Here is a 24178-nt window from a genome sequence, read left to right on the forward strand (position 1 = left end):
GAGAGGATGTGGAGAAATAGGAACACTTTTACACTGTTGGTGAGACTGTAAACTAGTTCAACCATTGTGGAAGACAGTGTGGTGATTCCTCAAGGATCTAGAACTAGAAATACCATTTGACCCAGCCATCCCATTGCTGGGTATGTACCCAAAGGATTATAAATCATGCTGCTATAAAGATATATGCACACATATGTTTATTGCGGCACTATTCACCATAGCAAAGACTTGGAACCAACCCAGATGTCCATCAATAACAGACTGGATTAAGAAAATGTGGCACATATATACCATGGAATACTATGCAGCCATAAAAAAGGATGAGTTCATGTCCTTTGTAGGGACATGGATGCAGCTGGAAACCATCATTCTCAGCAAACTATTGCAAGAACAGAAAACCAAACACCGCATGTTCTCACTCATAGGTGGGAATTGAACAATGAGAACACTTGGACACAGGGTGGGGAACATCACACACTGGGGCCTGTCATGAGGTGGAGGGAGCGGGGAGGGATCACATTAGGAGATATACCTAATGTAAATGACGAGTTAATGGGTGCAGCACACCAACATGGCACATGTATACATATGTAACAAACCTGCACATTGTGCACATGTACCTTAGAACTTAAAGTATAATTTAAAAACAAATAAACAGAAAATAATGAGTGTTGACAAGAATGAGGTGAATTGGGACCTTTGTGCCTTGTTCATGGGAATGTAAAGTGGTGAGGCCACTCTGGAAAACAGTATGGAGGATCCTCAAAAAATTAAAAATAAAATTTACCATATGACCCAACAATCCCACTTCTGGGTACAGATCCAAAAGAATTAAAAACAGGATTTTGAATCTTACATTCAGCTGATTTAAAAAAACAATGAACACATAAACCATACAAAAAAAAAAGGATCTTGAGATATTTGCACACTCATGTTCATTGCAGCATTATTCACAATAACCAAGAGTTAGAAGCAACCTGAATGCACATCAACAGATTAATGGGATATGCATACAATGGAGAATTATTCAGCCTAAGAAAAGGAAATTCTGTCATATGCCACACATGGATAAACCTTGAGGACATCATGCTAAGTGAAATAAGCCAGTCGCAGAAAGTCAAATACTGCATGCTTTCACTTATATAAGGTATCTAAAGTAATCAAACTCTTAGAAAGTAGAATGGAAAGTAGAATGCCAAGGGATAAAGGGAGGGTGCAAGGGGGAGTCGCAATTCAGTGCATCTACAGTTTCACTTTTACAAGATGAAAAAGTTCTAGAGATCTGCTGCACAGCAGTGTGCAGTCAACACTACTATACTGTGTACTTAAAAATGATTAAGCTATTAAATGTTACATTCTTTTGACCACACACACACACACACACATCATGAATAAAAAGGGAAAAAAAGCAACACCTGGCCGGGCGCGGTGGCTCAAGCCTGTAATCCCAGCACTTTGGGAAGCCGAGGCAGGAGGATCACGAGGTCAGGAGCTTGAGATCATCCTGGCTAACACGGTGAAACCCCGTCTCTACTAAAAAAACAAAAAAAAAAAACAAAAAATTAGCCAGGCGTGGTGGAGGGCGCCTGTAGTCCCAGCTACTCAGGAGGCTGAGGCAGGAGAATGGTGTGAACTCAGGAGGCGGAGCTTGCAGTGAGCCGAGATTGCGCCATTGCACTCCAGCCTGGGTGACAGAGCGAGACTCCGTCTCAAAAAAAAAAAAAAGCAACACCTAAATTGTGAGGCAACCATAAAATAAACAAGGATTCAAGCAAATTTTGGATGAAAAAGTTGAAATCCTACAGAAGCACAGTGCAATTAGAAAAGCAAGGCATTGTCCATATGGGGCTGGGTTAGGTGCAGCCCGTCACAGTGGACGCAGCACAAAATGTAAAGCTGGGGTGCTGGTTTCTAGTTCCACCTGCTGCAGACCTGCAGTGGGGACAGTTACCTTTGAGCCTCAGTAGCCTCAGGCGTATATAAGGAAGGTGACCTCTGCCATGTGAAACCCAGTTAGTAGAGAGAGGGGGCTTATTAGCTGGGATAGAATCTCAAGCAAAATCAGAGTGGGTTTTGATACCTGAGGAGTGGCAGAGAAGAGTCAGGAGATGAGGGGTGGGGAGCTTGGAGAGGGGCACAGAAGGAGGTGATAGGAATGGAGATCTGGCCTGTAGGGTAAAGGCCTCATGGGGAGGGGCTGAGAAACAAGGTTGCTGAGACATGAATTCAGGCTGGTTAGGGAAGTGCCTTCTAATGCTGTCCTGAGCACGCTCAACGGCCTGGATCTTTCCTGAATCTGTATAAAGCAGCCAGTCTCTGAAAAGAGAGACCATTCGATGGGGCCTCCAGGGGACCCCTGTAAGAGGAGAGAGATGCTTAGCGAGACAGTCTTGGTCGGTGATTCTCAAACTCTGTTGGACTTGGGAAAAGAGTTAACTTCCCCACCCAGTTCATGGCCCTGTACCCTCATTGGTCCTCAGAAGGCCTCCCCTTGTTTGGTTTGTTGCCTTTTTTCCTTGTTTCTTCCTGTTATTCCCTCCCCTTCTCCCGTGGGTTACCATTAATAATATGTGTTTGATGTATATGCTGTTTGTATGTATTCTTATAAAACAAGAAGGTTTGGAATGTGTGTGCTTTTAATGTACATAGATGGTAGCAGTCTAGAGCAGCAGTTGGCAAACTGTAAAGGGCCAGAATAGTAAATATTTTAGGCTTTATGGGCCATATGGACTCTGTTGCAACTACTCCACTGTGTCATTGTAGCACAAAAGCAGCCAACGACATATGCAAGTGAATGAGCACGGCTATGTTCTAATAAAACTTTATTTATGGACACTGAAATTTGAATGTCATATCATTTTTATATGTCACAAAATATTCTTTTGATTTTTTTCCAACTGTTTAAAACCACTTGTAGCTTGTGGGCCGTACAAACACACTGTGGCCAGATTTGGCTACTGGGTTGTAATTGTGTGACTCCTCATCTAGCTCCTTGCTGCTCAGTATGTTCTGTGGACCCACAGCACGGGCATCACCAGAAAGCTTGTTAGGAATGCAGATCTCAGGCCTCATCCCAGACCTGCTGGGTCAGCACCTGCATTTTAACAAGATCCTTGGTGATTGTGTACACACTGATGTTTGGGAAGCACTGGGCTACATACACTTCATTTTTTTTTTTTTTATCCTTTCTCATTTAGCACTCTTTTAAGACCAAACCATTTTGCTAGATCTAATCCATTTCTTGTAACTGCAGCACAGTATTTCCATATTCATTTTTCCACCAAAAAAAAAGAAAAGGTACAGAGACATTGGAAAGATTACCAGTTGTCAAGGGTTAGAAATGATGCAGGTAAAAGATGAATAGGCAGAGCACGGATTGTTTTAGGTGGTGAAAATACTGTGTGCTGCTCTGATGATCTCTGATGATTGATACATGTCATTATACATTTGTCTAAACCCATAGAGTGCCTACTACCGTGAGTGAACCCTAATGTAAACTATGGGCTTTGGTCAATAATAATGTGTCATTAATTGGCTTATCAATTATATAAATTATAGGGGAGCTCAGGGAGGCGAGAAGGGGTATGTGAGAACTCTGCATGTTCCAATCAATTTTTCTTTTTTTTTCTTCGAGACAGAGTCTCCCTCTGTCACCGAGGCTGGAGTGCAGTGGTGCAATCTCAGCTCACTGCAACCTCCGCCTCCCAGGTTCTAAGCGATTCTCCTGCCTCAGCCTCCGGAGTAGCTGGGATTACAGGCGTGCACCACCACACCCAGCTAATTTTGTATTTTCAGTAGAGATGAGGTTTCACCGTCTTGGCCAGGCTGGTCTCAAACTCCTGGCCTCAGGTGATCCACCCACCTCTGCCTCCCAAAGTGCTGGGATTACAGGCATGAGCCACCATGCCTGGCCCAATCAATTTTTGTGTACCCAAAACTGCTCTAAAAAATAGTCTATTAACAACAACAAAAAAAAGAGGGTGAAGAAGCATGTCCCAGAAGCTCTCTAATTCAGCACAATTTGAACTTTCTGAAGCAAAAAAGTTTTCTCTTAAAATACATTCAAATTTGTATTTGCCATATTCTTTTGCCTTAATGTGACAATTAAATTTTAAATTTCTTTCTACTTAAAGTTCACCTCCCCTCCCCCAGTTAAAAAAAATTGTGTAAAGTGAAAGCTGCAGGAAGATGTGTTGTTACTACCCTGTGACATCGCCTGCTCATGCCTGCCCTCCGCTTCCTCAGTTGAAAACTGAAATCCTAGGCCAACTCCTACCTTCCAGAAGGTGAGGCCGAGGGTCTCCTGCACTCTTGCTCCCCTAGCCCCTGGGCCATCTTGGTGAGGGAGGGAGGGAAGGGAGAAGTTGCTGGCACATTTGGGGGCTGGGTCTCTCAGTGCCTACCTGAGTGCCTCAGTGCCTGCTACTGCTCCCTGAGTAATAGCATACCTTTGACATACTGTGCCCAAGTCGGGAGGCCTGGCCAGGGGCAAGAACTATGTCCTTTCAGGGCTCTTATGTCAGATACGGAAGCAAGGACCTGGCTTGCTCTCCAGGGGCACCAGTGGGTCTGCCAAGCTGACACCAGGCTGCACCCCCCATCCGACTCCTTTCCTGGGAGAGCTGGGAGAGTATGAAGCCTTCCTGTACATCTCATTCTCCCCACCTTGAGCGTATTTGTGCTCATCTCCTTATGGGTGTAGACAAAGAAGGACCACTGTGGCATGTCGGAGTCAGGTGCACTAGGTGGTGGAACTCTCTAGTAAGCTGTACATCTCCCGTCAGAAGCAGACCAGCTTGCCTGGGGAAAAGGCCACATGGAAATGTGTGCAGTCAGACTCACCTCCACAGAGGGCTTGACATTCCTAAACTTGTTTTCAGGGGCCAAGTGGTCAACTCTCTCCATCTTTGCAGCCATGAGTTTACTGACCTTGGCCATTGGACCCTACTGATCCTGGTGCAGCTGGCAGCTGTGGGGGCAAAGGCTAATTGGGTAGAACAGATGTGTTGAAGGTCACCTGTTCTCATGTGTTTCCTGGACTGATCATTATGATTTAAGGCCCTCCCAAGTTTTCTTTTGTTTGAAAGAAGGTCCAATAATCCAGGAATTTTAGAAGTAAGAATGGACATGACAAACGAATATAGATTCCTAAAGGGCATGTATGTCTGCCAGGCCCTGTCAGCTTCATAAAAGCAAGGATACTTGTAGGGCGGGAGATCAGAACTCTTTCCTGGAAGATGAAGCGCAGTCTTGCTTCCTGCACTCAGAGGCAGTTAAACATCCAGAGGGCAAGTGGACTGAGGGAATGACAGATTCCAGAAAGCAGCCCTGACCAAGTGGGAGAGGCCCTCCAGGGCAGCGACTCTCAGCACGAGGGCATGGATTCTCACCTGCCAGCGCTGGGGCAAATGCTTGGCATCTTTGGTGGAGGCAAGCATTTCATCATCCTCCTTGTTTTTTATTTCATTTCTTTTGAGATTGACATTAAAGAGTAGCTGTGTGACTTTTGATACATGCACAGTTGTACAACTGCATCTGAACCTTTTTGTGTGATGTCTCTCCCTCCTCCCACCTTCCTCCCTAGTGCCTAAAGGTAGAAGGACAGAGGTGGAGCTATCCCAAGTAGAGCCGGTTCTCAGGCTCTGTGCAGTCCCTTCAGGGGACCTGTGATAAAGTGGAGTCGGCACAAATCAAGGCTTGTACATGTAAGATTTTATCTTGACCTCAAACTGAGCTGTGGACCTGAGGCAGTGCTGGGAGGCTCTGTAGCAGAAAGGAGTCCTTAGACCTGGCTTTCAGCCAAGGCTCCAGCAGCTTTGCAGAACATGGTTTTGAACATAGCCTTTCACTGCTGTGAGCCTCGGTTTCCCTCTCTAAAATAGAGATGATCATATCTCCATCATACAACTGTTGTGTGGCTAAATGAGATGTGAGTGATGTAACTGGTGACATCCTATACAAATACTGATGGTACTGGAGGTGAGACGTTTATTGTCATTCAATAAATGTTTCTCTCCCACACAGAAATGGAAAAAGCTGTTTTTGTAGGGACTCTTGCCTCTTCTTCACTACTCTCTCATCCTCTTTCCTGTTGCTTCTTTCCTGTAAGCCTTTATCTCAGTTCTGTTCCTTAGGAGATAGCATTCATTTTTTTTTTTCTCCTCTTTGCCTTTTATCCCCCCTGCTTCACCAAAACAGAAGGAAATTGTCTGTTTTCTGTTGCTATGACTAAATACCTGAGACTGGGTAATCTATTAAGAAAACCGTTGTTTCTTCCAGTTTTGGAGGCAGGAATTCCAAGGCCAAGGGGTTGCAGCTGGTGAAGGCCTTCTTGCTGGTGGGGACTCTCTGCAGAGTTTTGAGGCGGTGCAGGGCATCACACAGCAAGGAGGCTCACGAGAGACAGCCAGACTGGCTTTTAAAACAGCCTCCCTCTTGTGATAACAAACCTACTCCCATGATAACTCATTAATCCATGAGTGGATTAATCCATTTGTGAGAGCAGAGCCCTCATGATCCAGTCACCTCCTAAAAATCCCACCTCTCAACACTGCTGCATTTGAGGACCAAGTTTCCAACACGTAAAGTTTAGGGGACGCGTTCAAACTACAGCAGAAACCAACATGTGAAATGGAAAAGTGTTTAAAGAAGTAAGTAAATGTGGGAGCCAGGTTAGCATCTGACCACAGACAACACCATCCAGGCCTGCACAGACAGAGGTAGCCCTGGAATATCACCAACTCCAATCCTCTCACTCTGAGAGTCTTCTTTTCACACAGTTTGTTCAATGTTCTTGAAGACTCTAAGCTGTTTGGCTGGGGCTGGCTGCTACTTTACTTATTGGTGATCCAGGACCATGATCCAGGTGTTTTTCACTGATTCTGGGGGAAGATTTGTGTTCTTTGTGAGTCCTGAGAAGATCTTGGATTGGGTCATCAGCATCCAGTATTCCTCTTAAATCCCTGGTGGGTGGAGCAACCCATGAGAAAGAGGGAAGAATACAGTGCTTCTTAAAACTTGAGCTGCAGAGGCCGGGCGCGGTGGCTCAAGCCTGTAATCCCAGCACTTTGGGAGGCCGAGACGGGCGGATCGCGAGGTCAGGAGATCGAGACCATCCTGGCTAACACAGTGAAACCCCGTCTCTACTAAAAAATACAAAAAACTAGCCGGGCGAGGTGGCGGGCGCCTGTGGTCCCAGATGCTACGGAGGCTGAGGCAGGAGAGTGGCGTAAACCCGGGAGGTGGAGCTTGCAGTGAGCTGAGATCTGGCCACTACACTCCAGTCTGGGCGACAGAGCGGGACTCCGTCTCAAAAAAAAAAAAACAAAAACAAAACAAACAAAAAACACTTGAGCTGCTTGGGAAGACACCTTGCTGCGCTCCTTCCCAGAAATGCTGATTCAGCAGGTCTGGGTGTGACCCAAAAGTCTGCATTTCTCACACGCTCCTGGGGGATGCTGATTCTGCTGGCCTGGGACCAGACCACATCATTGGAGAAGCCAAGGCTACAAGGTAGAGGTTAGCAAATTACAGACCAGCAGCCAGGTCCTGCCAGCTGCCTGTTGTCAATAAAGTTTTGGTGAAGCACAGTTGCTCCCATTCATTTACATACTGTCTATGGCTGCTTTCATGCTACAGTGGCAGAATTGAGTAGTTGTGGCAGAGACCATGTGTCCCACAAAGCCAAAAATATTTACTATTTGGCTTTTCTTTCTTTTTTTTTTTGATTGAGACGGAGTCTCGCTCTGTTGCCAGGCTGGAATGCATTGGCATAATCTCGGCTCACTGCAGCCTCCGCCTCCTGGGTTCAAGTGATTCTCCTGCCTCAGCCTCCTGAGTAGCTGGGACTATAGGCATGTGCCACCACGCCCAGCTAATTTTTGTATTTTTAGCAGAGATGGGGTTTCACCATGTTGGTCAGGATGGTCTCAATCTCTTGACCTTGTGATCTGCCCACCTCGGCCCCCCAAAGTGCTGGGATTACAGGTGTAAGCCACTGTGCCCGGCCTGGCCTTTTACAGTAAAAGCATGCCCACCTCTGCTCTTGCAGTTCCTCAGCACCCTTAGCCCAGTTGTTCTCATTACAGGCATGGGACACCTCCCACTCCTTTCTTTCACTGACTGAGTACCCTAGGACCACTACTGCTAAGAAATCAACTCTGCTAAGCATTAAATCATATTCTCTAGAAGAAAAAACATGAGACTGATATCACTGCTTTTACCTCTATCTTTGTAGATCACAAAACACCTTAAGACCCTGTAGCAACCTAGGTGATGCTGTACCCATCTTGTGGAGGTACAAACCAAGGCTCGGAGGAGAAATAGTTACGCCTGTGGTCACACAGCAAATTAGTGACAAACCCGGGTCTTCCAGGCTTTGTACCTAACACGTTACCTATTGTATATAAGGCAAAATTGGATGGTACTTGGTATATTGGTCATCTAATTCTGTGTAACAAATTACCCCTAAATGTAATGGCCTAAAGCAGTAGATGACATTTATTATTGCTCACAGTGTCTGTACATAAGGAATTCAGGATCAACTTGGCTGAGCAGTTCTGGCTCAGCTGTTTTCCTGAGGCTCCATCAGATGTCAGCCAGAGCTGCAGTCATTTAAAGTTTAACTGGGGCTGGAGAATTCACTTCCAAGGATTCAGCTTGGAGAATCAGCTTCACTCATGTGGCTGGCAAGTTGGTGCTGGCTATTGGTGGGAAACTTCATTTCTGTTCCATGTTGACCTCCCTGCAAGGCTGCTTGAGTGTCCTCACAACATGGCTGCTAGCTTCCCCAGAGGAAGTGACCCAAGAGTGAGACGGCTGGGGGATGCTATCTCCTTTTTATGACGCAGCCTCCCAAGTCACATAGCATCATTTCTGCCACATTTCTGTTTATCAAAAGCAAGTCAGGAAGTCCAACTTACCTTCAAGAAGAGCGTCAAAGAATTTGTGGGCATATTTTAAAGCCAGCCCAGTAGGCCGATTTCCATTCCCTTGCCTGCTGGGAAAATTCAGGGTCCTGTGGTGTTGTCACAGTGCCGGTCTTTAGTTGATTGTAGAATGTGAGACTAAAGTCCTAAGCAAGAATAAGGTAATTCACAAATTACTAGCAACATCTAGGCCTCAAGTTTTGTTCTGTTCTGGAGTAGTGTACCCAAAGGAATCCTACAGAAGGACTTCAGAAAAGGTCAGAGAGGGCCAGAAGGAGATGCCCATCATCATGCTGTGTTTGAAAACAGAAAGACGACCACGTGGTTCGAAATCCTCCCACGCAATCCAGACATGCTTCTCCTAAGGGTCAGCTCTCCATTCCCAATTTAAAACTACCTTTCTAGCCCAGAGGCCAAGTGCCTTGTTGGAGAAAGCAGCAAGGCCTGAAGCCCTTTGGTTGTACTGGTTGATGCTCCACACAGTTCCCCTATAAAGTATTAAACACACTTCAGTAAGAACTTTGTAGGGGTAGGCCGGGTGCAGTGGCTCATGCCTGTAATCCCAGCACTTTGGGAGGTCGAGGTGGGCGGATCACAAGGTCAGGAGATCGAGACCATCCTGGCTAACACAGTGAAACCCTGTCTCTACTAAAAATAAAAAAAATTAGCCAGGCAAGGTGGCGGGCGCCTGTAGTCCCAGCTACTCGGGAGGCTGAGGCAGGAGAATGGCGTGAACCTGGGAGGCGGAGCTTGCAGTGAGCCGAGATCGCACCACTGCACTCCAGCCTGGGCTACAGAGCGAAACTCCATCTCAAGAAGATAAATACATAAATAAAAAGAACTTTGCAGGGGTAGAAGGAGGAGGCTATGAATTTGTGGATTAAATTTGCCCTTCCAAGTCTTTGTATTAATTCATCCTTATCTCAGGCAGCTGACTGCATTTCTTGTCAGATCTGTTTCCAGGCAACGTCTGGTACTAATGGGTGAGAGTCGAGTTTATTCTTCCTTGCCCTGCCACCTCTGTGCAAGGCGTTTTAAGTGTAGGAACTCATTCAGACAGATGGTAAACTCTGATCTCTCTCCATTGAACAGGGTCTGGTTGTAGCGTCTTAGTCTTTCATAAGCAGTGTTTGGATACCCTCTAGTGGATAAGTGAAGATGGTCGCCATTCTTGCTAAACAGAAGGGCTCGGAACCTGGGATGGGAGTGGAGGTGACTGGGGCTTGAAGAGCCCCTTTGACTCTGGAAAACAAATGTAGGGAGAGGTCACTTTGAGGATAATGTAACTCCTTGATGGTCCAGGAAAGAGGTATACTTGTTCATTGTATAATCTTCTCCGGCTTGATATATTTAATAACCTGATTTGAAAAACAGGTAACAAAAACGTAAGGACACATATATGTGCATGTGTGTGTATTTCCTAGTGCAAAGAGTGTATGTGGTGGTAAACAGGAATTGGCAAACTTTTTCTATAAAGGCCCAGATAGTAAATATTTCAGGCTTTGTAGCCAAGAGGCCACATATTCTGTTGTTGTAGTGTGAAAACAGCCATAGATAATACATTCATGAATAAGCATGGCTGTGTTCATTGACTATACAAAACAGTGAGCCGCATGTGGCCATGGGCCAAAGTTTGCCAACCCCTGGTGAAAAAGAAAGAACTGAATTGTGTTTGTCTCTTGCACTAGATGGCAAATTCCTCCTGTGCAGAGACCCAAGCCTCATTCACCTTTGTACCCTGGGCACTCAGTATTGTGCCTAGCCTGTGGCAGGTGCCCACAGCCTGTTTACTGACTCAATAAGGCTTCTATGTCAAACTCTGTAATATATCACCTTTCTTGCAAGATTTCTTGGAATTCATTGAATTAAGAGCCGCATGCTCTCTAACTTAGATGTTTAAGCCATCAGAGCAAACAGGATTGATTGCCATCCTGGTTTCCATGTACTTGTCCTTAACCAAGATGCCATGTGAAAGACCAGCACTCCAAAAGGCCTTGTCGTGATCAGCTCTATTCAGTCTGAAAATGGCACTTCCTAGTGGGCCAACAGTGGTGGGCAGCTGCCGGGCATCTTGTTTTGCAGAAGTGGGAGTGGGTTTGCATAGAGGCTTCTGCTGCCTTTACTAGAATCTCCATATGCCCAGAACCTTGCACGTGGGAAAGGACTGGCTGGTGGCATTCCAGGTAATGTCCCATCCCTAAGAACATGGCAGGAGCCAGCTTCTCTGTCTCAAACACCAGCCTGTTCCTCTAAGGCATGCTTATGGTCTGCCAAGCTGCCCTGTTATTTTAAAGTATTAATCACAATAGCAACTATCATTTGTAGAGCTTATTGTCTTATGTGGATTTTAGAAAATATGTGTTATCTCTATGTATTGAAGAAACTGAGGCACAGAAGAGTTAACTTACTTGCTGCATGGTGTTGATGTGTAGTACAGTAAAACTTGAGGCCAGGCTCACGCCTGTAATCCCAGCAGCAATTTGGGAGGCCATGGCAGGCGGATCACCTGAGGTCAGGAGTTCAAGACCAGCCTGGCCAACATGGCAAAACCCCCTCTCTAATAAAAATACAAAAATTAGCCAAGTGCGGTGTCATGTGCCTTTGATCCCAGCTACTCTGGAGGCTGAAGCAGAAGAATCACTTGAACCCAAGGGGCAGAGGTTGCAGTGAGCCAGGGTTGCCACTGCACTGTAGCCTGGGCGACAGAGCAAGACTCTGTCTCAAAAAAAATAAATAAATAAACTTGGACTAAGTTTTTTAACTCACTGTGCCTTGGTTTTCCTATCTATAAAATCATCATGATAAAACCTATTTGAAGGCTGGGCGTGGTGGCTCACGCCTGTAATCCCAGCACTTTGGGAGGCCGAGGTGGGCGGATCACCTGAGGTCAGGAGTTTGAGACCAGCCTGGCCAACATGGGGAAACCGCGTCTCTACCAAAAACATAAAAATTAGCTGGGCGTGGTGGCATACACTTGTGATCCCAGCTACTCGGGAGGCTGAGGCAGGAGAAGCTCTTGAACCCAGGAGGCGGAGGTTGCAGTGAGCCAAGATCACACCACTGCAGTCGAGCGTAGGCAACAGAACGAGACTTCATCTCAAAAAAAACCCCGAAAAAACAAAAACATATTTTAGGGGGCTAGCTGTGTGGGGCAAATGAAGTAAGGTACAAGAAGCGTTTCCTTACTCCATAGTAGATATTAGACTGTTACCAGGGGCTTGGGCACATAGGTCCTCGATAAATATTGGTTGAATAGATGAAAGCTATTTGCCTAGTCACACAGGTGGTAAGAGGTCAAAGCCCAGCTCTTCCTACCAGGCCAGATGGCCTTGGCATTATACCATTTAACCAAACAGGAACAGGGGCATGCTAACCATGGTATTGAGGTGGGCCATGTGGCATTCAGGTGTCCACACAGGGCAGGGAAGACAGAGGTTCAGGGTTAAGCATTCACAGTTCACTTAGCCTGACATCGTATTGGCATTATTACTTATGAGAGAGCTCGCAAGCTCAGACCATACATCCAGGGAGCTGGAAATAGACTTCTTGGCTCCACACAAATGTAAAAAGCTTCAGTTGCAGAGAAAAGTAGGTGTTTTACCTGAGAAACAGGAGAGGTGTTCCTCCTAAGAGCCATTGTAAACCCTGGCAATAATATTAGCATAGTAGTAGTAATTGCCACAGCACCTCGCAAGCACTGTTGCGCATACACTGATTAACTCATTTTGTCCTCGCACACCCTAGGAGGGAAGCCTCTGTATCCCCATTTTACAGTTGAGGAAACCAAAGCTCAGGTTAGTAACTTGCCCGAGGGCTAATGGAATTCAGGTAGACTGACTCCACAGTAAGGATTTTCCCCATGAAGCAAACTCTGCCTTTCGGTCTGCTATTACCATGTGTGGTAGTGTCACCTCAGTGAGAGAGGAAGGAGAAGGAAGGAACAGGGAATCAGACAGTGAAGACTATAGGATAAATAAAAATAGCACCAGATTGGAAGATGCCGCTGAACACTAGTTCTGCTTTGACCCCTGACTAGCTCCATGACACTAGGCTGGTTGCTTCTGAACCTGTCCTGGACTTCTCTTCATTTGTAAGCATCTCTTCGTGGGTGAAATGAGTTAATCAATCCAACACTAACATTCTCTGGCCTTCAAACCACTATGGGATAAGTCTTGGCTTTAAGAAAAGGTGCCATCCTTGGAGACTGCTGTCTGATGCCAGGCCTTCTTTGCAAGTGGATTCCCACCTGGTCTTCATGTATCAAGTCAAGACCTCCAAAAGACCCATGTCACCAGCTGGGGTGTCTGTCTCAGAGTTTTGGCATTCCTCCCACCACCCAAATTTTGCCTGGCTAACTGTCATTCATCTATTTGTCTCTGACTTCCTCTGACCTTCCAGACTGGGTTGGGTCCTTGTGCTTTACATTCTTGTATCAGCATAGTTTCTTTTCATAGGATTTATTACAGCTTATGATTAAATATCAATTGACTTACCTTCTGTAGGGCCAGAGACCATATCTTTTTTCCCCATCATTGCACTGCCATTGAGACCTCAGGTGTTTTGTTTTTGTTTTTGAGATGGAATCTCACTCTTGTCACCCAGGCTGCAGTGCAGTGGCATGATCTCAAGTCACTGCAACCTCCGCCTCCCGGGTTCAAGTGATTCTCCTGCCTCAGTCTCTCAAGAAGCTGGGATTACAAGCATGTGCCACCACACCCAGCTAATTTTTTGTGTTTTTAGTAGAGACGGGGTTTCACCATGTTGGCCAGGCTGGTCTCGAACTCCTGACCTCAAGTGATCTCTCTGTCGCAGCCTCCCAAAGTGCTGGGATTACAGGCATGAGCTACCACGCCCAGCCAAGACCTCAGGTTTTTGAATGAATGAATGTTGCCACATGTGTGCCATATTAAATGTACATCAGAAGTAGAACAGCCAGACATGGTAATATTGGTTGGTTCTCTTCTGGCAGGCCACATAATAGCAAATCTGCAATCACTGATTTCCAATGCCGCTTCATTGCAAGGAATTAGTATGATAAATGATTTAAAATCTAATGAGGTATTTCAGAGGTATGCTGAGATCTCACCAGAACAATGCACATCCCCTGAGTGAAGCCAGATGGGAACAGCTGGTGCATTGCTTCTAGGTTAGCCTAGTTAACTGTCAAAAGTTACCTGTTTTCAAGGCTAGAGTACATTTTCAATAATGGTGCTCCTGTCAGTCAAGGCTAAAGTCAAAACTAAATCAGCCAACTTATGTCCTATAGCAACATAGCATTTCCTGCCCCAGCAACAGTGCCTAGAAAACCTGTGTCATAATAATAGTCAGTAGGTATTTGAATAAATGAGACTTTTTAACACTGCAATCAGATAATTCCTCTGAGCAGCAGAATAGCTGTCACAAAGCTCATAGTTACCACAGGGAGTCCTCAGGGACAAACTTACTGTCTTTCTGGAAGATGTTGAAAATTGTGCCAGAATCAGTGGCTCACACCGGTAATCCCAGCACTTTGGAAGGCTGAGGCAGAAGGATCACTTGAGTCTAGGAGTTCGAAATCAGCCCAGGCAACATAGTGAGACCCTGGCTCTACAATAAATTTAAAACCTAGCTGGGCATGGTTACATGCACCTGTAGTTCCAGCTACTTTGGAGGCTGAGGTGGGGGAATCACTTGAGCCCAGGAGGTCGAGGCTGCAGTGAGCTGTGATTGTACTACTACACTCCAGCCTGAGTGACAGAGCAAGACCCTGTCTCAAAAACAAAAACCTGACATTGGTTTTCTTAGTCCATAGAATACTCGAATACAGATGATGTGGGGGTAGGAGGGTACACACAAAGGACAGAGGAGGGCAGTTGAAATCAGCTTACTGAGAGCTGCAAGAGATGAGTTGATTTTCAATTTAAAAAATTTCTTCAGGCTGGGCATGGTCACTCATGCCTGTAATCCTATAATAGCACTTTGGGAGGCCGAGGTGGGCAGATCACTTGAGCCTAGGAGTTCAAGACCAGCCTGGGCAACATGGCAAGACCTCGTTTCTACAAATTAAAAAATTACCTGAGCATGGTGGTATAGTCTCACCTACTTACGCTTGTAGTCCCAGCCACTCAGAAGGCTGAGGTAGGAGGATCCCCTGAGCCCAGGGAGGTCGAGGCTGCAGTGAGCAGTGATCATGCCGCTGCACTTCAGCCTGGACAACAAAATGAGACCAGTCTCAAAAAAACAATTTCTTTTCGTCATAGAAAAACACACATACTCTGGTACCATTCCAAATAGAAGCAAGCAATTTCCTTCTATAGCACAAGGCAGCAATTGAAATATTTGATGTTTGTGATGATGCTGGGTCATCAAAAGGTTTAGCTGTGTTACTGTATTTAATTTTGAAAAGGAGATACAGAGAATATATTTAATTGAGCTCATCAACTTACTGTTCACAGGAGAGGTTGGAAAAGAAACCTTAGGTCACTGAAAAGTAGAAACTTTCAGCTCCATAAAAGGTATCCATCATCTATCAAAAACCAACAACATATAAAAATGTAAAACATTAAAATGATAAAACAGAATAAAATAAGGATTGCCACCATCACCTGTGTTCTGGAAGATTGTTCTGAATATTTAAGCTAATGCAATAACTCAGGAAAAAGAAACAGGTGATACAAATATTTGAAAGGACCAAAGCTGCTGTTATTGCAGATGGCTTAGCCAGAAAATTCTAGAAATCGGCCGGGCACGGTGCCTCACGTCCGTAATCCCAGCATTTTGGGAGGCCAAGGTGGGCAGATCACCTGAGGTCGGGAGTTCTCGACCAGCCCAACCAACATGGTGAAACTCTGTCTCTACTAAAAATACAAAATTAGCGGGGGCATGGTGGCTCATGCCTGTAGTCCCAGCTACTTGGGAGGCCGAGGCGGGAGAATGGCTTGAACTCAGGCAGTGGAGGTTGTAGTGAACCAAGATCATGCCATTGCACTCCAGCCTAGGCAACAAGAGTGAAACTCCGTCTCAAAAAAAGAAAAGAAAAAAGAAAATTCTAGAAATCAACTGACATCAGTAGGGTGGTCAAATACATGTAGACCCAAAAGGCTTGTGAAAAACAGCAGTTGTCACTTCCATAACTCCCCATGTTTCTCCTCAGAGACAACTACTCTGGCTTTACCTGTATCTGTAGTTATAAATAACATGTGAGCTGCCATCTTTTGATTCAATTCTACATGTTAACTAGTCACTTCTCGTTACCTTCTCTCTTAGCTTGGGCTGCCATAACAAAATACCACAGACTGGGTGGCTTAAACAACAGGAATTTATTTCTAATAGTGCTATAGACAAAGTCCAAGATTAAGGTGACAACAGGTAGGTGTCTGGTAAGGGCTCTCTCCTTTGGTTGCAGACAGCCACCTTCTTGCTGTGTCTTTACATGGCCATTCTCTGGTACATATCAGTGGAGAAAACATGAGAGGAAGCTCTCTGGTGTCCCTTTTTATAAGGGCACTAATCTCATCATGAGAGGTTTAGACTGCATCTAAACCTTATTACCTACGAAAGGCCCTACCTCCTGATACCATCACACTGGGATTTAGGGTTCAACATATGAATTTGGGAGGCACACATTTGATCTGTGGCACCATCTACATGCTTGAAGCTTCCTTTCTCCATGTTATAATTCCTTTTTTTTTTTTTTTTTCTTTTTTGAGACAGGGTCTCACTCTGTCATCCAAGCTAGAATGCAGTGGCACAATCACAGCTCATTGCAGCCTCAACCTCCTGGGCTCAAGCAATCCTCTCACCTCAGACTCCTGAGTAGCTGGGACTGTAGGCATGCACCACCATGCCTGGCTTGCTTGCTTGCTTATTTACTTAATGTAGAGACAGAGTCTTCCTATGTTGCCCAGACTGGTCTTGAACTCCTGGGCTCAAGCAATCCTCCCGCCTCAGCCATCCAAAGTGCTGGGATTCCAAGGTATGAGCCACTGTGCTCAGCCTATTAGTTTATGATTTAAGTCAATATTCTGTGTTTATTATCCTTACGTAAATATTATTTAGAGCTGAGTATCATAGTGCACAATGATTTTGTTTTTACTAAGGTTAGTAATAGAGTGGGTTTGTTTTGTTTTCTTTAGTTTTTTTTGTCTTTTTTTGTTTAGTTTTTTTTGTTTTGTTTTGTTTTGTTTTTGGTGTTTGTTCTCTCTTTATAGAGACTCCGGTTCTAGAAACAACTCGCCTGCAGCTGGCTGGCTGGTCCAGCACACACTGACGCTGATGGGGCTAGACTATTTACAGGCCCATTGTGGGCTGTACTTTGGCCACCTCCCAGCATAGCACTAAGCTGTGACGATAAAATAAGTTAGGTCCAGCAGGGCAGGGCTTGGAGGGGGCAGGGACGGGGACTTTACACACAAGTGCTGGGGGGCTCAGGGCCTCAGTACTCTCAAGGACCCGGCTTTGTAGCTAATTTTGTCTCACATTTTTTCCAATTGCCTCTCAGTGAAGTTTCCCACAAGGCCAATCACGTCACATAATCAGAGTTCCCATTTTTATCTTGGATGTATTTCTCTTGGGGTCCTCCCTTCACTGTCATCTGTGGAATTCCTTTTGCCTTTCTGTTAGGTTGAATTTCTTGTTTTCTTATCTTCCTTATTGTCCTCTTTCTCGCTTTCCTCCCTCATTGTGATGGAGCAAGTTCCCTAATAGCTTCAGTCAATAAAAAGGGAGTAAAATGGCATCAGGCATGGTGACGAGAGCCTGTAACGTGGCTTGGCTGTCTTTCGAGTCACTCTGCTCCAATCTGGTTACCTTCTATGTCTGAGGCACCTGTCATGCTTGGATTTCCCTTCATCCTGGGGATGACCTTCACCTCTCTCTGTAGTTCTCTTGTTGGTTTATTCCATGTTGCCTTTTTTAAAGTTTTATGCTCTCCTTTTGGTGAGTCATGTCCTTCAGTAGATTCCTAAGACAGAGTGCATGGAAGGTAAATTTTTCAGATATTACATATCTGAAAAAAATATATTCTCCACTTGCCCTTCATTGATCATTTTGCCAGGTAATTTCTAGATCAAAATAATTTTCTTTCAGTAATTTGAAATCATTGGTCATTGTCTTCTAACATTCTGTTTACTTTTAGAAAAGGTTAAAAGCCATTCTTGTTTCTGCTTCTTTTATCAGGCAGCCTATTTGTTCTCTGGTGGTTTAAAGAACCTTCTCTTTGTACCTGATGTTCTGAAATTTCATGATGTACCTTGATTTGGGTCTATTTCATCCACTGTGCTGGGTACTTAGAGGAGTCCTTTTATATAGAAATTCACATCCATAAATTCTGAGTTTCCTTGAGTTATTTTATTTGAGTTTTCTTGAGTAGTTGATTTATTTCCCTCCATTTTCTTCACTCTCTCTTCCTGGAACTTTTTTTTTTTTTTTTTTTTTTTTTTGAGACAAGATCTGACTCTGATCTCAGCTCACTACAGCCTTGACCTCCTAGGCTCAAGCAATCCTCCTACGTAAGTCTCCCAAGTAGCTAGGACTACAGGCCCGTGCCATCACACACAGCTAATTTTTGGGGTTTTTTTTCTTTTTTTTTTTTTGGTAGAGATGGAGTTTTGCCATGTTGCCCAGGCTGGTTTTGAACTCCTAGGCTCAAGCAGTTCGTCCACCTCAGCCTCCCAAAGTGCTGGGATTACAGGTATGAGCCACCTCACCTGGCCCCTGGAACTTATTAATCAGATGTTTGACCTTCTGAACCCATCCTCTCACTTTTTTACTTTATCTCACCTGTTTTTTTCTTTTTCATTGTTATCTTTTCTAGGAGGTTTTCTTGATTTTTATCATGCAGCATTTCTATTGAGTTTTAATTTCTACTATTCTGTTTTAATTTCAAAACTATTTTGTTTTAAAGGACTATTTTTGTGTCCTTCTTGCAACCTCCTGTTCCTTTTTCACTTTTGTAATATCTTTTCTCTCTAAGATACTGATGATTTTGGGGATGGGAAATGTTTTCTTCTACCACTTCAAAGTTAGATTCTTCCAGTTTATTTTTTGGTTTGTACTCTCTGCCCTGTTATGTAGGCTTTGCTTTCTTCATAGATCCAATAATCTTGGTTATCTGCCTCTGTTTCAAGAGTGCAAAGTTGTCTGGATGCTCTGAGCATGTGGATGGGGCTTATGAACTTTGAACTTCATTGAAGATTGACCTGGCTGGGCTGCGTGTTGAGGAATCCCCAAAGCAGTATCTTTGTCTTTTTTCTTATGCTAATGAAGACCAAGCAGAGGGAAAGGTTAGGGATTGGACAGATGAGGAAGTGTTCATACTGAATACTTAGTATTTAAGCCCCTGGTTTTCACTGTAATGTTCAAACCTTCAACTGTGTCCCTCAATCCAGAGACTATTTCGTTTTACCTTTTTTGCAGGTAAAAGTAATTTTGCCTCCTAAAGAACATTTGCCTCCTAAAGACATTTTCGATTGCCATTAAGAGTGGGTAGGTGGAGCACAGCTGCTGGCATCAAGTAGGTAGAGGACAGGGAAGCTGCTATACACATCCTGCAGTGCACAGGGCAGCACTCCAGATCAATGATTTTATTGGCCCAGGCCAGGCGCAGTGGCTCACGCCTGTAATCCCAACACTTTGGGAGGCCAAGGCAGGCAGATCTCTGGAGGTCAGGAATTCTAGACCAGCCTGGCCAACATGGTGAAACCCCATCTCCACTAAAAATACAAAAATTAGCTAGGTGTGATCCCAACTTGTAATCCCAGCTACTCAGGGGGCTGAGGCAGGAGAATCACTTGAACCTGGGAGGCAGAGGTTGCAGGGAGCCAAGATTGTGCCACTGTACTCTAGCCTGAGCGACAGAGCGAGACTATGCCTCAAAAAAAAAAGAATTTTATTGACGCAAAATGTCAATATGCCTGAGGCTGAGGAATCCTAATCTAGAGAATAAACTTTTACACTAATGACAGAAGTGGGGCAATCAACCAGCAGCTTGCAGTAGAGCGAAGGGTAAGGACTTAGCGACTTTCAAACAGCTTCCCACCAATCCTCCTTATTTTAGCCGCTCCTCTCCCACCCTCAACCTTCGTTTTCTGTCCTAGAGCTACCTGACTCTTTTTAGACTTTGCAGTGAAGTTGATTTGTTTCTTGACTTACCTGTTAACCACCTTAGAACTCAGCTTTCTCAGGGTCATTAAGTCAGTTATCCATTGTTCATATGTGTTCTAAGCCTTTTTTTTTTTTTTTTTTTTTTTGAGACGGAGTCTCACTCTGTCACCCAGGCTGGAGTGTAGTGGTGCAATCTCGGCTGACTGCAACCTCTGCCTTCTGGGTTCAAGCAATTCTCCTGCCTCAACCTCCTGAGTAGCTGGGACTACAGGCATGCACCACCACGCCCAGCTAATTTTGTATTTTAGCAGAGACGGGGTTTCACCATGTTGGCCAGGATGGTCTCGATCTCTTGACCTCGTGATCTGCCCACCTCAGCCTCCCAAAGGGCTGGGATTTACAGGTGTGAGCCACTGTGCTCGGCCCTGTGTTAATTTTTTACCTGCATTTATCACTTTGAAAGGTTAGTTTTGCCATTAAAAAAAAAAGTCTTAGCCTAAAAAAAAGAAAAATGCTTATAATGCTTATCAGAGGAAACAAAACAAAGAGTATTTTGTAGTCTAAGCAAATAAAGATTTAGGTTTATCTTGAAGCAGAAGATGAGTAACATTTTGAAGAGTGGTTTTATCAGTATTGGCTACAGTGGAGATAAAAGGTTTGCTTCATAATATATTTCAGTTACCTAGGAAATTCACTTGGGTAGAACAATTCTTTTCTTGACAGAGACATTCTTTTTACTTTGTTTGCTTGTGAGGTCATGTGTCAAGTATTCCTGTTCTTTGAAAGACGGCTCAGTTAACAATATTGTGCCTTTGTGTAAAAGATGACCACAGCCAGCAAACTAGACAATACAGCCCGGGACAGCAGGCTTCACTTGTGTTAATAATGAAAAACGTTTTTGCATTCAGAGCCAAGAGCTGTGAGTTGAGCCTGTTTAGCTGGATACAGACTTGTGATGGAAACTCTTAAGCCCTTGTGATCACACAGAGAGACACTATCAACACATCTACAGTGCCTCTTCACTCACTGTTATGTTTCCTATGTGAATCATTCACAAAGGGCCGTTCTGACCCTATCTCAATCAAGAAGCCTGAAATGTTTCAGACGCTGCCATGCCGGATTACATCTGTTACCAGTCTTACTGATCCAACAGAATGTCAAACACATTGTATAGATTACCTGTCAGAATCAATTTGGGCCAAAAACCTCATTAGTGTGAGGCTTAGCGCTTTCTGGAATTATATCCCATTCTGTGTGTCTTCACTTTCAATAAGTGTTGTTGCCACAGATGTAAACACAAAAGCACATCTCCATTAAGCATCTTGTCTCTGGAATTCATATACTAATATCAAGCAGATAAAAGAATGTTGATGCTCAAATCTAAAGAGCAGGAACAGCAACATTTAGAGTCTTAGCTGCTCCCCGGCACAGGCACCCAAACTGTACCAGGAAAGTGGCTTCTCTCGGGAAGCAGTTTAACATGTCCCTTGGAAACCTGTCTGATGGCTTCAAGATCTTCACAGGAAGTCTTCCTTCTTAAAGAATGGCCTGAAGTCTTCTCTCTTCAACATCCACTTCTTCTAATCCCTGTTTGAAGGTCCCCAACTACCTCAAACTGAGTAGTTTGAAAATTTAACTCATGAACAACACTCAACCTGTTCCTCTTCCACTGTTCCAACAGAACAAGTCAAACCCTGATCTACTCCAGAAATCTTTCTAGAGACCTAGGGATCATTCCATTGTATCCTCTCCCTTCTCCTCCCCCAACCCCATATCTAATCCATTAAAGTCCCATCTGCTGAAATTTGTCTTGAATTCACTCACTTCTCGATATTCACTGCCACCATATTGGTCTTGAAGACTTCATATTCTCCCGCTTGGATTATTGCACGCTCTCTGAATTTGTCTCCACACCACTGCTCCCCCTTTCCCCTCCACGTGTCCATTCTCTACCTGCAGCCAGAGTGGCTTTATAAAAAAAATCTAGCCTAGTGTTAACATTCTCTTGCTTGAAACTCTCCCACTGCCCTTTGGATAAAGCACAAAATCTCTAGGCCTCCTGGGCTCATATCATCTCGCCTTCCCCAGCTGTCTAACATTTTGCACCAATATCCTAACTTACTGCTTATTCTTACAGGTTCTAGAAGGTAGCAGAGCACTTCCCACCTTCAGACCTTTGTCCACGCTGTGCCCTCTGCCTATAACGTTGCCTTCCCGCTTCTGTCTTGCCAGTGCTTTCAGCCTTCAGGTTATTCTTCAGCCTGGACTTCTCCGATGCTTCCTGTGCCTGCCAGCAAGGTCATTCCCCATCACAGACCCTTATCATACCCTTTACCTTCTTCATAACATTTGCCACAGTTATAATCTGTCAGGTATTTCCCTCCACTAGACTTTAGTTCTCTACAAGCAGGATCTGTACAATTTGTATACCACTGTCCTTGGGGCCTGACAGCAGGAAGCCCAGATATTGTAGGTGCTCCTGTGTTAAACAAATAAAGGAAATCTGTCTTCTAAGCCTGGTGATTAGAGTTACTTTAGTATTTTGTTTTATATACCACAAAGAAAGCTAAACCAGAAATGAAATTCTTTGTCCTGAGTCACACACAGCAAGCCAGGACTTGCAGGGCTAGAACCCACCCTGGACTCTTGTTACTGTGTCCTGGGCATGTGGTTCACATCTCAACTTTTTGGGACTTAGGAATAAAGTCCACTTGGAAGGTGCTAGAATGTGAGTGCATACCTTGCTGTAGCCTTCCTTTGTCCAGGACTCAAGACACCTACAGTTTAGGTCTGTTTCCTTTTCCTTGATGAAGCCTACCTTTAGTCAGTGAGTATTGTTAATTTGTTTGGGTATGGTCTTCCTCATCGGCAGTTGGATGACTATTGCTGGGGTAAATGCACAACATGTGGTAAAATACTGAGTGTCTACATCTGGACTGGGCTGTTGCTCATTCTCTCTTCTGAAAGCTGTCTCAGACCACATGTTACTGGCCATCTGTGAGAACAGCAGGGAATGCCTAGAGGTTCGTCCCTTGAAAGCAGATCAGCTCCAGGGACCACCTCCAAGTGCACCTGCAGTCTTGTTACCTTGGCAAGTATCAGTCTGGGAGCAAATTCCAGCCATGGATGTTGTTTTTCACCAAGTGGTGTTTTAAAACCCCTGATTAGTGCTAATATTTAAAATCAAGATTATTATGTACAAGCTTAAGTTTCTGTGTTCTCCTGGGGTGGAGGAGACCTGGCAAAACCAGCCCACAACTATCAGCTAGGGCTGAATTTTAAGAGAACCCCCTAAAACAAGACATTATTGATCCCTGCCTGGACTTCCATGGTTACCTTCCTGGCACTTGTAGGCACATGAGTTTGCAAACCCTGTAATATTTTTAAGTCACGGCAGGGGAAGGTGGGGGTATATGCATGAAGGTTGTAATTGACTTAGCTGGGCATGGTTCTGCACGCCTGTAATCCTAGCTACTCTGGAGGCTAAGGAAGGAGAATCCCTTGAACCCGGGAGGTAGAGGTTGCAGTGAGCCAAGATTGCACCACTGCACTCCAGCCTGGGCAACGGAAGCAAGACTCCATCTCAAATACATAAATAAATAAATAAGTTGTAATTGACATTCTGTATAATTTTTTTTTTCTTTGTCCCTACTTCCTTCTTCTCTTTATCTTCTACTTTCCCCTCCTCTCTCCACTGCTTCTACCACTTTACAGGTTCTGGGGCTGCTGGTATGGACGCTTATCGCTGGAACTGAGTACTTCCGGGTCCCCGCATTTGGCTGGGTCATGTTTGTAGCTGTATTTTACTGGGTCCTCACCGTCTTCTTCCTCATTATCTACATAACAATGACCTACACCAGGATTCCCCAGGTGCCCTGGACAACAGTGGTAAGGAAGCCGTGGGTGGTGGTCTTGTCCAGTGCCTGCTCGGTAGGATGGCATTAGTCCTCCACTAGTCTCTCTGCCCAAAAAAGGTGGGCCATACCATGGAGAACCCGACACAGCAGACAATCTCAACATCCTCTAATTGCCTTTCAAGTGGCTTACAGCTGGGTGTGAAACTGGGCACATCAGAAGGTCCAGAAATCCCTTTCAGGCAGAATTGCAAACCAATTCTCAGAAGACTGAATCAAGAAAAGCCAGGTTCTCTCATGTAGACTCTCATTTTA

General features: G+C 44.7%; 1 protein-coding gene across 3 annotated transcripts in view; it reads left to right on the forward strand.

The window, feature by feature from the left end:
* Positions 1 to 24178, forward strand: part of CMTM8 (CKLF like MARVEL transmembrane domain containing 8) — a 127337-nt gene that overhangs the window by 90710 nt on the left and 12449 nt on the right. For 2 of the 3 annotated variants that reach the window (XM_017887686.1, XM_017887687.1), the window contains one exon: positions 23724 to 23897. The exons of the other annotated variant lie outside the window; for it this stretch is intronic. In XM_017887686.1, coding sequence (XP_017743175.1) covers positions 23724 to 23897 — 174 coding nt within the window. The remainder of the gene's footprint in view (positions 1 to 23723; positions 23898 to 24178) is intronic. 3 annotated transcript variants of the gene reach the window in all.

Source organism: Rhinopithecus bieti, unplaced genomic scaffold, assembly GCF_001698545.2.
Source record: "Rhinopithecus bieti isolate Rb0 unplaced genomic scaffold, ASM169854v2 scaffold_17429, whole genome shotgun sequence".
Classification (NCBI taxonomy): domain Eukaryota; kingdom Metazoa; phylum Chordata; class Mammalia; order Primates; family Cercopithecidae; genus Rhinopithecus; species Rhinopithecus bieti.